Source organism: Colletotrichum godetiae (assembly GCF_030913485.1).
Source record: "Colletotrichum godetiae strain CBS 193.32 chromosome Unknown BDP55scaffold_43, whole genome shotgun sequence".
NCBI lineage: Eukaryota > Fungi > Ascomycota > Sordariomycetes > Glomerellales > Glomerellaceae > Colletotrichum > Colletotrichum godetiae.
This window is the reverse complement of record NW_026851291.1, coordinates 147881-162936: the sequence shown is the minus strand read 5'-3', so window position 1 is coordinate 162936 and position 15056 is coordinate 147881. Positions and strand designations below refer to the sequence as shown.

Below are 15056 nucleotides of genomic sequence, written 5' to 3'. Positions count from 1 at the left end.
AATGGTTATGTGAAGCTTGGGAAAGTTTGTCTTGCCAAATCCTTGAATACAAATCTGCAGACCGTCGAAATCAGTCTCGAGATAGGGACGGAACAGATGATCACATCCAGCATATCACTCTATCCAGGTTTCCGGGGCTGTACAATGTGGATTGAACGAGTCTATAACCAATGAGGTCTACCTTTAGCGTGATCATGGACTTGACTTGTGATCTTCTTCATACGTGGTCTTCCACAGAGTAGGAATATAAGACCGGTGGTGAATTTCATTTCCTCTCGAAACTCGTGTGCCAGCAAGTAAAGTAGGCTAAACCACCTAAATCGTCGCCACAAGAAAAAACATGCGTATCAAGCCAAAGCAGCGACATCTTGATCTCTTCCTGATACTCTAGGGAATAGGAAAATGTGCGCCTTGAGCATTCCTTGTTAGGTTGTTCCTACGTTAGGCTTAATACTTCACATTGCAGAGGATTTCCTAATTGAGAAGCCAACTGCTGTAGATAGTTACCTAGATTCAATATCATGAGGCCACCATTGGAGTGCTTGGCAATTAATCGACTTCACCAAACTATCTACTTTAGTTTAGCGATTGATTACCCGCCGTTTCGAAATGCAATAAGGATGTCTTGGCTAGTTACCTAGCAATCAACTCGAAGAGTCTCATTTCCACGATTCACGAAAACATGTGCTTGAAATTTGTCATTAAACCTTGGAATTACGAATTACGCTATTTGACTGATACCAAGCCCTGAAGGTTATGTCAATGGCAAACATCTCATCGCAACTTTGATCATTTCGGCGAATTGCATTGTATTGACCATAATCATGTATCTTGGGAGACGCGGACATGCGTCAGACGGCGAAGAAGATTGAAAGCACTTTAGCAGTGCTATTATACTTCTTCTAAGCGCTTATCAACATGTCCAAATAACTTGGCGACTACGATTCTCCCAGCCCTTAATAAGATCGTCAACGGGCCGAATGTGGCAATGATCATTCCATCATATGACATGAACTCAGCAACCGGATTGATGTACTGGAACTTGTGGAGAGGCTATATGCAAGCGTGGCGAAACATCCATTAACAGTTTGCCTAAGGCTGACTTCCATCCTTCAACGTCACATTGCCAGCAACTTAATTGAGCTGTTATCGTTCTCATTTCTTGAAACCCGCTGTCACCCCGAAACTCTCCGAACATTGGTCGCCGCCATCCTAACTACCGAGGACCTCTCACTGTTAACAGCGTCTCTAAGTTGTTATTACATCATGGTGTCATGCATGATTCCAATCCCCGATACTATTTCAAGAGATTTATGATACGTTTATCAGGTTTAGAGGACAGATGATATACCCTCCAAAACGCGAATGACAACCGTAACAAAACGTCCACCTGTTCCAAGCGCCCGCCAGATTTGTTCTGTCGCACACGGCAACGGACAATCACTTGAACATGTTCACCGTCTCACAAACTCTGTAGTTGCATAAACAGAAACCCTTGAGAAGTCCCAGAGTGGACATGTCGCCGAATTGGTTGTCACCGGCGAGGTCTGAAACGCAAGCCTGCTGAGCAGTCCCCTCGCGACAGCAGCCCGGCGCGGGGTGGAGATTTCTCCCCTCAACTCAACGGACAGGAGCCGCCTTCGCCTTCGGATGATCAAGTTGCCATGTGGTCTCCCTACCATGTGTGTCATCCGCGGGCAAGCGATGGATAGAAAGGCCAGGCCTTTTTCTTCCTCCGTCTGATGTTCGGCAAATAGCGAGAAAAATCGTCTTTAGGTTTCTGTAGAGGCTTGGGTCTTAGACCGGGCGATGCCGAAAAGTAAAGCTGCGGCAACACTGTCTTGTCCCCGTACAGTGATAACGCATCCTAGTTAGCAATTATGCAGCAATACCATTGTTGCCCACCTCACGTTCCGATCTGTTGGCCGAACGTTGCACCGCATATCTGTACGTCTACTCAAGGGCAGAGATTAGGCCCATATGCGGGATATCAACGGCATTCGACAAGGCATGACAGCAAATATTGCTTCATCCTAGAGTAGCCCAACATGGCACCATCACGACTGATGATGTTACAGCAATTCATGATTGTGTGCAGCGGTAGCTGATAGGACCCTGAGATGCCGACTAGGGCGTATCGGTTAAGACAAGCAAAATCCCTCCCATGTAATCGAGAGTTTGAGGGAATGTTCCTGGACGATCTCAATATTCAGCTGTGGCCCGGTGGGCGTCACAGTGGGGGGTTCGTGTCCTGGCCTGCAGCAATCAACACTCGAACCGCGTCAATCCGGTCTCGACGCCGAAGCACGTTTCTCACCTTCTTTTAATTGAATCCCCTCGTTCCAGGCTATCTCTTGCTTATCCATCTGCCAGGTCCCTCGAAGTTCCATCTATCTACACCCCCAGCCGCCTTCTGGAGGCACGCATCACAAACCCCTGACAGCCACGATGCCAGTTCTTAACACGAAGAAATTATTGACCAGGACCCAGACAGGGCCCCATCAGGGGACAAGGGTGTTATTCTGAGTCCTGGCCTATTTTGGAGTGAGGGTCAGTGCGGGAAGGATGCAAGAAAAACGGCAGGCCATCCATCCCTCCACCGCTTCTGCTTCTCGATGGACCGAAACCACGCGCCGCGCCCTCGTTGCCCGCATTGACAGCTGGAGCTTGGATGGGTTTGCAGAAATGGAACCCCCGCGCGTCCACTTCAGCTGCTTGTGATGATGCCAGGTGCTGCCCGCCGCCCCGCATTGTCAAGCGAATGTCCGGGAACGAGGCGGGAAAGAGGGGAAAGTTGGTTGCTTTTCTTACTCCAAGGTGCCCTTCGCTTACAGTTTGACACCTGGTCAATATGAGACTAACGATTATTGCAAGGCCCGTCTCTGATGTGATGAAATGACGCTGTGATCCTCAGTCCGCATCCAGATTTCCAGTCCAGGTCTGCAGAGAGGGGCAGGCAGGGTGCAAGCCGACGGTCGTCTTCGTCCTCGGGAAGTGCCACAAGTCAAGTTGAATCTTGTGATCCTTGAGCGCACGGACACGGTGCAGATGGAGCCAGTCTGTCAGAGGCGGAGGAAAAGAGCAAGATGTCCACTGTGCTGCGTGGGTTCGTGAAACGTGTCTGGTGGGATGAATGTGATATCGGACGCGGGCAATCAGGGGAGGTCCGAACGCAAGGAAGAAGAAATGAAGCTTCAATCAAATATGATGAACATGGCCATCATGTTTTCAATGCGTTTGTTTGTATTTCATCTCGATTACGTACGTCGACTGGGTTGCGGCGTTGTTCTTTTGTCTTGGAAGATCGGGAAGATGGGCGGCGCAACCGGCGAGTGGGAGAAGCCGGAGCCTGCTCCGGACCCCAGCGCCACATCCGTTCCGGCACACCGAGTCCATTCCGAATACCACCAAGAGCCTCCGGTGGGCTAACGGCTGGTTTTCGGGGCGTCCGGTTCGTAGCATCTCAAAACAGCAATGTTCTCGAAGAGGGGAAATTCAAAAAGTCAACTCAACTTTTCGCTTGACTTTTCCCGAGAGTTCAGATGCACACAGACCTACGTCTCTTCTTAAGTTCTCGGTCTGGTTGGTATCGTGTAACTTAGTTCACCTTGTGAATCCATCACTTTCCTTTTCTCCACGTTTTCTAGACGCTCGCGAAAGAACAGGTACCGCAGCACTCACCGTTGACTACCGGCGTGTTCCGGAGCGTAACCACGCATCCGTCCAACTTTTCTCTAGACTGGACGCAAGAACCGCACTGTGATTATCCCGGGTTGAGATATGATGTGCCCAGTTACGCATGAATGGCTTCCCAGAAACCCACGCATCGGACAAAAAGAAGGAAGAAAACGTGGATTCCGCGGGGATAGTCCTTTCCTCGCAAGTTTCTCCAGCCAGCGTTGGTGTCAAGGAGCTTTGATCTCGTCCAGCGATCTCAACAGCATGTCCTCATCGCTTTTTACAGGGTGAGCCCCAAGAACGATTGTCAGCGGTCCCCCTGCACAGGGCACCTCGATATCTGCATCACCCTCCCTACCACTGCATATGCAACTCTATCACGCCCGCGCAACACCCTACATGTCCCCATGTTCCCAGCAGCTTCAAAGTCCTTCATTCCGGATTCTCAATTCCCTTGCTCTTGGACCCAGCTCCATTTCCACAATTGTCAAGCATCGCGATGACGAATTCTATAGGGATACGTTCGAACGGGCGTAATGCTCCACATCCAAGCTCTTAGGGTTTATTGACAACCGGTAACCGGACTGATCATCTGGGCCGCCTCCATGGCAGTGCAGAAGGGAGAAGACTAAGCGCACACTGGAGAACGCCCACCCAAGCTTCCCAAGGAACCCGTTGTCAAGACCCGTCCGAGTGTGCCGAAGTTTTCGCTGATTTCACGCATATCACGCAAGCAACCTCAACATGGACAGGCCTACCTCTATCCCTCGCCCACCTCAAGACTCATCGGGGGCCCATAGCAGGGGTGAAAAAGAAACCGTCTAAAACAAATCGACCGACCGTAACCTTATCATGCTTGATATCACCTGGACAGGTGATGTATCCGTAGTATACGAATACCTAGCGTCCGGCGCGTTTCACCAACTCAGACCTCGCACCTTGGAACGGTACCGTTTGGCACTGTACCACTCCAGGCGATTCGAGGGAAGACCTCATCGTCCATCCACAGAAGGGCAAGATTCCCTTGCCGGCATGCCGCTGTCAAAGACGGGGCCCCACCAGAGAAATGGCCGGATGGTAACTCGAGTCTAGACCCTCTCCGTTTGGTGAGGAATATCACATCCAGATATCATCATATGATCGCGAAGGCATGCATGGGACTCGCCAATCTGGCTTACGACTGGTTTGGTAAACAAACGGCATTGGGAATTCTCGGCAAATATCATCACGATGCCAGCTGAAAGGCATTCATTCTCGCTCCTTTGCCGCAACATACAGGACCTCGAAACAGGCCTTTGGACTTACCCTAGGCGATCCTGAATGACCCGGTGATGACCGATCACCAAGATCAACGACCATGATGCTCATTCCGATCAACGACCCCGGAATCGAGGGGAAGATTTCAAATTTGGCCCATCCATGAGAGCCGCCCAAAAGGAATACCGGACATACCACCTGATTCATTCATTCATCGAACGAGACCGTCGGCTTGTGGTGCCTTGTAGGGCTAAAAAATCTCACCTCGACCCCAAAAGTGTCAATAACACGGTCACTATGACCTACCGTTTCCACAACCACAACCGCACCCATCACGAAGCATAATGACATACTGTGACTAATATGCGAAATTTCACAACTCAGAAACAGCCATCATCCAACAAGCCCACGGAACCCGTATCTTGCCTGCCTTGTCAGCCCCCCCATCCATCACATCACCCCTCCGCATGAAGAGTTGCTCAAGACCATCCTGAGACCCGGAGCTCAGTCCTCCCGACCAAAGCTCGCCTGGCGGTCCCTGATCACCGCTAGGGCCGTGCGCAGACATTCCCAAACAAGCACCGAGTCAGAGTCCTGCCCACACTGTCCTCTCTCACCCTCCCTTATCCGCCCCAAGGCCCAGATTCAGCTGTCCTGTCTGCCTTCCGCCTTGGAAAAAGTAGTTTTGCCTTGCAGGGCTTTACAGGGAGAGGGTTTGCCTCCCTCTGATCATCGAGGCGATGCTACGTGAATTGAGTGACGTCTGAACGGTTGCACATAGAGGACATCAACCATTGGGAATCACCTCCGCTAAGTCATGATGAAAGTCCTGAACCGTGGCGCAACCCCTCTACCAAAGTTTGTCAAAATAATCCGTAGCAGACAGAAACCAAGTAGTGTCGTCAACGCGCTCGCGGTCGCGGTTGCGCTCACTCGCCATGAACCATGGAAATGAGGCTAGCTAGCAGCCAAAAAATCATGTCAGGAACCCCATCCGTGGCGCCACGCCGTGTGGCACCAGACTTTCTTAGTCCCAAACACCCATCCAGGAACAAAGGGCGTCATGCTTTTCTCGGGGCGCTGTTTCTTACGCCTCTCGCGAGTCTCTCGGTTTTCACCACCAAAGTTAGCATGGCAACCATGGGTTCTTCTCTCCACTTTGGCTTTTTTCCTCGCTCCCAAACTGGAATTCCAAGGTTCCCAACCACCTTCAGGCTTTGGGTAACACTCTAAACACCCATTCTGCTCTAACATTGGAAAGTTCGGGGTTATGCAACAGTTGATAACGGCGACTCACATTACCGCGGTACCGGCGACGGCAGAAAAAGGGCCCAGGTCTCTGGGCGTGTGGAAAAGCCACAAGTCGGTTTGGAATCTTAGTTTGGTTCCGCCTTGGCTCAGTTGGGACCATAGATAGAGTGACAGTGAGACTCAGCGCCGACCCAGCAGCTCGGGCCCATGGAACTTACCGGTTGCGAAAGCAGAGTCGAGGCTCCGCCTGTCTCCTTCGGACCTCGGCGCGCCGCCTCGCAAAACGTCACCGGGTTCGAGGGTTGGGGGCCCAACGGCCGTTGCGAAACCCGGCCATCCCATGGCAGCGCCGAAACAAAGTCGCCGGCGGGGAGGACCGACGGACGGACCATCCTCCCTCGTCTAACCCAGGCATGACCCAAAGGCACCGAGTGGCCGACCACCGCACCTCCGCCAAGCCGCACTTCTCTTTCGCAAGCCGAGCCGTCGCAAGGTCGTTCCGAATCTTGCCAACGGATGCCTACCGAGAGCGAGATATCTTCTTCTATTGCTGCTCGCTGCAAGAGCGGCATGACAATGGTTCGCCTGGTAAAACTCGGATGGTTCAACTTGCGCCTCCGCAGGGACACGTCATTTCATCTCAAAATATGAGATTGGCAGTGTTCGACCCAATCCAAACTCGGTACCGAACGCATGAGCCGAGTTGCCCCTGTTTTCCCACTGTTTGCGGATACTTGCAGCTCCCTCTCGGCAGACTCGGCCGTCGGAGGATAGTGACCGAACCGAATAAGCAATATGTCGTTGAGGAACCCCAAGATTCCGGCTGGGTCGCCGAGGGACGATAAAACGTCGTGAGAATATCTGGCCTCCGGGGGGGAGGGCCAAGTCGTTTGAAGGAATAATGTCGACAAGGAGAACCCCTCGTCGACGAATCTCATAGCCAAGACTCTCCACGTGGATCCACGTGCAACTTTTGAGCCTGCCGGGCAGCACGGCAAATACCAAAAGTGAACCCTGAAGAAGCTTTCCCCTGCATAATAATAGCGGTCGGTGTCTGATTCTATCCAAGTACGTTTTCAGCTCCATCAGGATAATCAGTGTCATCTAAACAGCTGACCGTCTAATTATACTTGTGAATGACATGTTGATCTCGGAATATAACATCCCCCCTCTCTCTATGATATGCACGGTCAGCATGTCTGCCAGGCCTAATTTCAATAAATTGATAGAAACGTACCATGGCACTGAAGTGTCATTATTGAGTGTAGCGATGCTACTTCACCGCACGTGTGTGTATATTTCGTGTCGATATTAGACGGATACCATATTCCATCTTTTCGTCCGGTGCTGGGCCCCCCTTTTGTCCGACTTTTACGACCGCTCCGCATCCAACGGCTCGGACATGTGCAGCATTGACCGGTGGGAGAGGTTACATCGTCACGTCGATACGTCGATAAGGACGGGGTAGAACGACCGATTCGGGCACCAGTGCCGCGGCAGTGAGGGGTTCGAGGGAGATGAGCATCAACCACCGTAGAGATGTTCCACCCATCACGAGTCAAATGTAGATCACGTTGTGGCTATTGCTTGTCACCTTCCCCAAATTCAACTGTAAAGTTGTTGTAATCTTGCTTATGGCCCTGGTTCTTTAGCACATGCCACATCGTCAAGGTTAACCAGGGTGTTAATGTCTGGTTCGCCTCGTGTTGCCAAGAGGGTAGTTCGTAGTTAATTATATTTAGGTTAAGCAGAAAGGTTGCTTTATATATCATCACTGCTCGCCGTTTCTCTCGCAGGTAGATGGGATTTCGTCTCCAGCCAGCGCCGCTTTGTCCTCTCGCTCACCCGTCGATCTTTCTTCTCTCCCTCCGTCCGATCAAACTTCTCACGTTGCGAAAAGAGCAGAAGATCCAGTCGCTACCATGAAGCCCACCAGCCTCAAGATGCTCCTTGCCGGAGGCGCCCTCTCCTCCGGCGCCCTGGCCCAGACGAGCGGCGATCTCACCATCCTTGCCATGAACGTCGCTGGCCTGCCCGAGATCCTCCAGAACAACGAGGTGCCCGGCGACAAGACGACCAACTCGCGAACGATCGGGTCGTACTTTGCCAAGTACAACTACGACATCATCAACGTTCAAGAGGTGAGTCTTGAAAAGAGCAATGCAGCAATCTATTCCCGACAGCTGAAAAGCTATTTCTCATTATTGATCGCGTGGGTTGGGGTCCTGGGGGAAGCGCATGAGCCACATATTGCTCCGTCCCTGCGTCAATGCAAGGACATCCACGACTCGCGATCCCAGCATTTCCCATATGTCACTGTTTCAAGATTGAACTCTACTGCTATGATTAGCCATGAACCTCCAAGAAATGGCAGAAAATAGAAAAAAGGCACTTTAATTAACATACCATAAACAAGGACTTCAACTACCACGCCTACATCTACGAGACAGACACGCACCCCTACCGCACGGCAACCTCGGGCGGCGTGCCTTTCGGCTCCGGTCTCAACACCCTCGCCAACTATGACTGGATCGAATTCGAGCGCGTAAAGTGGTCAACCTGCTCCAATGCCTCCGGGTCCGACTGCCTGACCCCCAAGGGGTTCACCTTCATGCGCCTCCGGGTCGCAGAGGGCGTCTACGTGGACGTCTACAACCTCCACACCGACGCCGGCACCGAGGCCGACGACCTCACGGCCCGCAACAGCAACCTCAACCAGGTGGCCACCTACATCGACACCTGGTCCGTCGGCAACGCCGTCCTCGTCTTTGGCGACACAAACTCCCGCTACACACGCACGTCGGACCAAATCGGCGTCTTCGCCTCGCAGAACGGCATGCGCGACGTCTGGCTCCAGCTCGAGCGCGCCGGCGTCGTGCCCACCGCCGAGACCCTCTGCGCCAACCCCAGCACCACAAACTACTGCGAGACGGTCGACAAGGCCTTTTACCGCGGCAACGCGGTGGTCAACCTCGAGGCCACCTACTTCAACTACGAGAGCAGCAAGTTCCTCCAGGCCAACGGCAGCATCCTCACCGATCACAACCCCATCACCGCAAACTTCACCTGGTCCCTCTCCTCCACCCTGCGCCAGTCCGACTTCTCCGGCGGGCCCCACGGCGATTGGTTCTCCGACCTGCCAGCCCTGGCCAGCAAGTCCAAGCCCAAGGCCTCGGTGTTGACTTTCCACGGCGCGAGCCGCCTCGACTCCGTCGCCGTCACGCTCACCGACGGCACCGTCTTCACGCACGGCGGTACCGGTGGCACGGCCGCGACGCTGACGCTTGCTGCGACTGAGTACTGGACCGCGGCCAAGCTCTGCTGGGGCAAGAAGAGCGACGAGACGCGCAACTTTTACATCCAGGCGACGACCAGCACGGGCCGAACGGTCTCAGCTGGTACGACGACGTCGGATTGCGCGACGCACACGGCGCCTTCGGGATGGCAGATTGTCGGATACTTGGGACGGGACGGGGATGAGATTGACAGGTTGGCATTTGTCTATGCGCCGCAGTAAAATAATTGACCTTTTGCGTTCTTTAGTTTTTTTTTTTTTTTTTTTTAATGCGGAGCTCGGCAATCAGATACCGATGATAATTAACTTTAAATCCCACCGGGTTGTCTCTGATATATCGAATTCTGTGTATCCGTACGATGATTTTTTCTTTCTTCCGTCGATCTTTGCTCTGTCCTGTCTTGATTCGTCCCGGATTCCTGATCATCCGTTGCAGCGGTCACTCAAGATCAGCACCAGGGGTGTGTGTACTTTGAGGTAATCTCTAAACACAAGGTCCTCAACTGCTCAGTGCGGTGCGATTTCGGCCGAGGAAAGCCTGGCAATCAGTCCATCGACCCCAGCAACCACGCGATTCATGAATCAGAGTCTGCTCCGAGGACGAAAAAGCCGTACGGATCGGCGAGAGAGCTTGATGCCTGATGACTGTACGCGGCATAGCGTCTGAAAAACCATGGCAACGAAAAGACACACACGCCCCCTTTTCTAGAAAGGCACGAACGGCTGGCCCTAGCCAGGCTTGACTTGGGGACTTTGAAATTAGATCTTTGTTCTTCTTTGTCGATCACTTGTTCCTTGTCACGTTCCCTCCAGCGGTTTCTCGTTCACCGTTGGGAGCGACCAAAATAGTTAGCTAGTTTAGCATGCTGCGACAATGAATTACGAGACATGCACATGGCAGATATACTCATATACCGGTCTCTCTAAAAGTCACGCTAACGGGATATGCCAGGTTGCCTTGATCCTCTCTTTTGATAAGGTAATAGTTCGTTAATCTCCAGAAGAAAAAGGGCCGGGTGAGGATAGACCATTCGATATGGCTTTTCACCAGCCAATAGGCAGCCAAAGCGCCTCTTCTCGTCCATCCCCAGATCGAGACGGAAAAAGATGATCTTCAGGGACCTGCGTCGGCCTTCGGAGCTAAGCAGACGAACACGCTCTGGCCACCGCGCCAGAGAGGCTCGCACGTCCGTCGCTCCGATTTGCCGGCTTACTTGTAGAAGATGTCTCATTTCCATGCGACGGCCGCATCTTGGCATGAACCTGTAACAGTACCTTGAGCTGGTTTAAACTAGGCCTTGAAGAGCAGTGGCTTTTGACAAAAGAACTCGATTGACCAAGAGTGGCTGATTGATGTCTGGACTTACTGTTGGAGGCGTTCATGGGGGCAGAAGGCTGGATCGAACGGCGTCATCCCAGCTCAAACCAGCTACCCTTTGAGGGCCCGTGTGTTAGCTGCCACCGAGCTTCACAAATGGTGAGCTGCATTGTCCGATGTGAGAGTTGTTGGGTGTGGCAAGGCTCCTTCGACCGGCCTTCACTAAAGTCGAGGGCAACCTCAAGCAATCGCCACGGAGTTACGCCTCGACTCTTCTGGTGGCGGCTGACTTGAAGCAGACAGCTCACGTCTTATGAGTAGATACCTTCACTGCGGTACATTTGCAGTTCTGACATGAAGGCCGAGTTGCCGCTACTGCAGATTTGAGAGTGCCGACAGCATCGAATCCTATCTTGACTACCTTAGGCCGAGATCCCCGGATGCCATAACTCCTGATAGCTCTGCCATCTCAATTCGACAAACATTTGTCGGCCTCTGATCAGCGCGAGACTCTCTTAGCTTCCTGAGCTTGGACGTTCCCAGTGATTCATGGCGTTAGATTATAGTAGGATGCTCAATCTATATCAGAACGACGCGAGGAATGAGATGTGTGAAGAGGACGAGTTGGCGGCTTCCCTTGGGCTCGCTTCCAGGATCTTGCTTCGAGGGTCAAGATTCGATTCTGGTCGAAGTTGCGATGAAGACGTCATAGCACATTCTCGGGCTGCCGTGTTGCGAATCACTTTTCCACCAGCCATCCAATCTGAGTGCGCGGTGCCAGCGCGATTTAAGATTGAAAACATGCCAACGGGGATATTCGAACGAAACCCGTATACATGAACATCACACTCACCGTTGAATCCAGTCCAACTTGCGTTATGTTAGTGATGACGAGTGCACGAAACAGCGTCCACGTCAAGTAAGGTCGAATCTGCCATATTGGAAAAGTCTGGCCAGCGCCCTGCAGCCGCGATGCTATGTTTTCCGGAGAACAGAGTTCAGCCAAGTTGCGGAACATGACGCGATGTGCTACTAAGATGAGACGGCGTCGAGATGATTGTGAGAGATTGGATGGGCGGGCAGGTCGGGGTGGAGACCGAAGGATCAGTTTGCCCGCCACGCCCGCTACTCAGGGTCCAGCCGCTCCAGGGAAGCACGTCGAATGCCCGCCCGAGCGCCATAAGTGCGGCGGTCTCTGCAGTCTGCAAGCCTATTGTTAACCTCCGCCATGTCTGCCGAACGTTGATATCACGCCTCGAAGACGAGTTTTGGTAGGGTTGGAAGCGTGTCGAGACGAAGATGGAGTCCTAAACAGTAGAGCACGGACAAGTATAAACTTCGTGAGGTGTTTGGGCCGGATTCGTGCCGTTCAACATCCAGCTTTGCAGATGACATACAGATGACGAGCTGGAACGGCCAAAACGAGCGGAATAGACGAGCCAAGACCACTCATGACATACTAGAAGCCCCCGGTTGGTGCTGTTGCATCTGCGATCATGGCCGGAAGCCAGGATGAACTTCGCCGTGCCTTGCTACATGCTTAGCATGCATATAAGCAGTTCTCAACTTCGTGACGAGGCAACATCGAACCCAGGAGCCAGGAACCAGTGTAGTGAGAAAGCCCGAGGATCCCGAATGCTATTAGAGCAAGTTGGATTGCGCTGGTTACACTTGGCGCTACAGTGGACTTATTGGTGATGATGAAGTTGTGGTGGAGCACGTTCCATTCCGGGCGAAATGTTTGCTTCCTGTTGGATTGCTGTCGTAAATGCAGGTGATAGTTGAGTAAACCTTGGCCATTAAAGGAACCTCCTCCGGGCTCCTGGGATTAGTAGGCAAGGCCTTTGCAATTACGGATCTTGCTACCGATCTACTCATTGATAAAGGACGTGTAACTTGCACCTCGTCCCTTGGTTATCAAGGTTGATCATGTTGGACGAGGTCGATCGACCTGTACTGACGTGATGTTTGCCAGACCTAAAACGCTGCCGAATATTTGCTGATTAACGGGAAAAAGGCCGCTATGCCATTTCGGGGACCATCACAAGAACGCCTCGTTGGAATGTGCCAGTTGCCCAGTTCGAAGGTTCTGCATTACTTTCGCCGGATTTCCCATGTGATGAGACTGCTTGAAGGCGATGTCAAACACCTGACGTTATGCAATCCCTCTGGCCCTCTGACATCCGCGTTGTTTGGAAAGTGGCTGCCGGATGCTATACATTAAAGTGAACTTGCGTGACGGGCTCTCCAGAGTCCCGATGGAGCGGATAGCTGCTCGAAAATGCAAAGCAATGAGTCGTGACCGTTTATTGGGACACCTTCATTCCCCAGAGTACCTTTAGAATGTGAGGTGTGAAATGAGACAATGATCTTTCTTCAGAGCTCTTCATCGAGCGGCACAGATGCGAACCAATCGAAAACAAGCAGGGTGAGTGCTGGGCACTGACCAGGGAGCGACAGCTCTGAGTTTGATCTGGCTCAAGGCCCAGGCCTAGGAACCCCTGGATGTGCATTGGTGCTGCAGACAGCGAGTCGGAATCCTTCTCCCCTTGCGTTAGCCTGGCCATGGTGGGTAGTTTGACGAAAACCAGTCAAAAGGCGTGGGCCGTCGGTATTACTATCGGTCTAGATAGTAATAAAAAGAGGAAGGTCTCTTGGTGGGATGTCGCCTCAAAATCTGCTCGTTATTGGAGCTTGACGAATCTAGTTCACTGTCTTTGAAGGAGCCATTTGTATGCCTCCAGACACATCACTTGGTTACCTCATCCTCACAAATGGGTGGGCATGCCACGCGATCATCTGTATGGAGGAGCCAGAGATCACCAGAGTTTGCTTGAAAAGCAAGGCACTTCCCCCCCCCCTCTCCGATAAGGAGGTCTATGTCAAAACTCCGTAAACAGCCCGGAAGCCCGTTGTAAGGCGTAGCTTTACGATGAAGCTGGTGTTGACAACTTGACACTTGTGAGATTTCTTCCACTGTAAGTGGGCGGGTCAACTTGCGGGTCATTCAGGTCGGCCAAGGGCAGAAAATTTGCTGCCGATCAAGGATGAGCAAATGAGGGCGTGATATCTTTGTAACCGTACCCGGTTACAGTTGGATGATCCGGCGCGCCGGTCAAGATGATTGAAGCTCCCTGGTCACCGCTGCAGCGTTGGAAATGAGGGACCCTTGAAGACGCACGGCGAATTCCGGTCAAAGGTAGCCGTACATGGGCTCGACACCTTGTCGTGAAGAATATTCAACTGTGATGTGCTGAGGGTCCATATGCTCTTCTGCACTCTTTATGCTTTGGGGCCGGCGACGGTATTCAGATTCCCGGATTCGCCCACCTGGAAGACTCGTTGATACGGGATCAGTCGACGAGGAAAGAGGTGGCACCAAGGTTGACAATAGCTTGTCTAGCGTGGATGGCGGAGAGTTCGCGAGAGCTCGCTGCAGACTGCAGTGCTTCAAGCTGGGGCAGGATCAAGGCCTGGCACCGGCACATCTGCACGGTGTCTTCCGTCTTGGTGGGTGGTCCGCACATGCCTATGACGAGGCGGTTCGCAGACAGGGGCCATATTCAGTTGCAGTCTGTCCTCTTCCCAAAAGGTGTGCACCCCGGCAGCCAGACCCGCAGCGAGGTGACGAGAACTGAATCGAGGAACTGTATTGGCACATCCGGCCGCCCAGGCTGTGCGAAGTTATGGTCTGAGAAGAGCTTGGAGCTGCAGGTGCTATAGACGGAAAAGAGTGCAGTAGCGGTGCCGCTGGGCTACAACGAGCGCGCTAGGAAGTCGATGCCGGAGGTTCCTCACTTTCTTGGTGACAGACTCGGCCGGGACAGTGCTCGAAGCTCCCGAGTTCTAGTGTGCTTTGGCTTGCCTCTGGTGTCTGAATATGGTCAAGCAATGACCCAAGCTTGCAGGGCCAAGAGGAGGCCAAGGACGGGGATCCGGATGGCGGCGTTGGACAGCGGGGGGAAGGGGTCAAATGCTGGGAGCTGGAACCAACTGGTTGATAGACCGTTGTCCAACGGGTCGGCCAGCAAGATTGACGAGATACCCTGTCATGCCTATCTGGACTCTAGAATCCTGGATTCATCCTCTTTCCCCTTCTGCGGCAGCCGGGTCTCGCCTCTTGTCCGTTGCAAGTTCAGACGACCAGGGAATCGGCTGGTGGCCGCTCCGCCAGGTCAGGTACCCGGTGACGTCGGGTGGAATACGGGGCGAATATGGATATGTGACGGGCGAGATGGAGCTGGAAACGGGGTTTGC

General features: G+C 52.7%; 1 protein-coding gene across 1 annotated transcript; it reads left to right on the top strand.

The window, feature by feature from the left end:
- Positions 1–8129: 8129 nt before the first annotated feature.
- Positions 8130–9703, top strand: BDP55DRAFT_559730 (endonuclease/Exonuclease/phosphatase; the record flags this gene model as incomplete). The annotated part of the gene is made up of 2 exons (XM_060569923.1): positions 8130–8327; positions 8603–9703. 2 exons carry the CDS (start codon positions 8130–8132, stop codon positions 9701–9703), a joined length of 1299 nt encoding a protein of 432 aa, XP_060425830.1.
- Positions 9704–15056: the final 5353 nt, after the last annotated feature.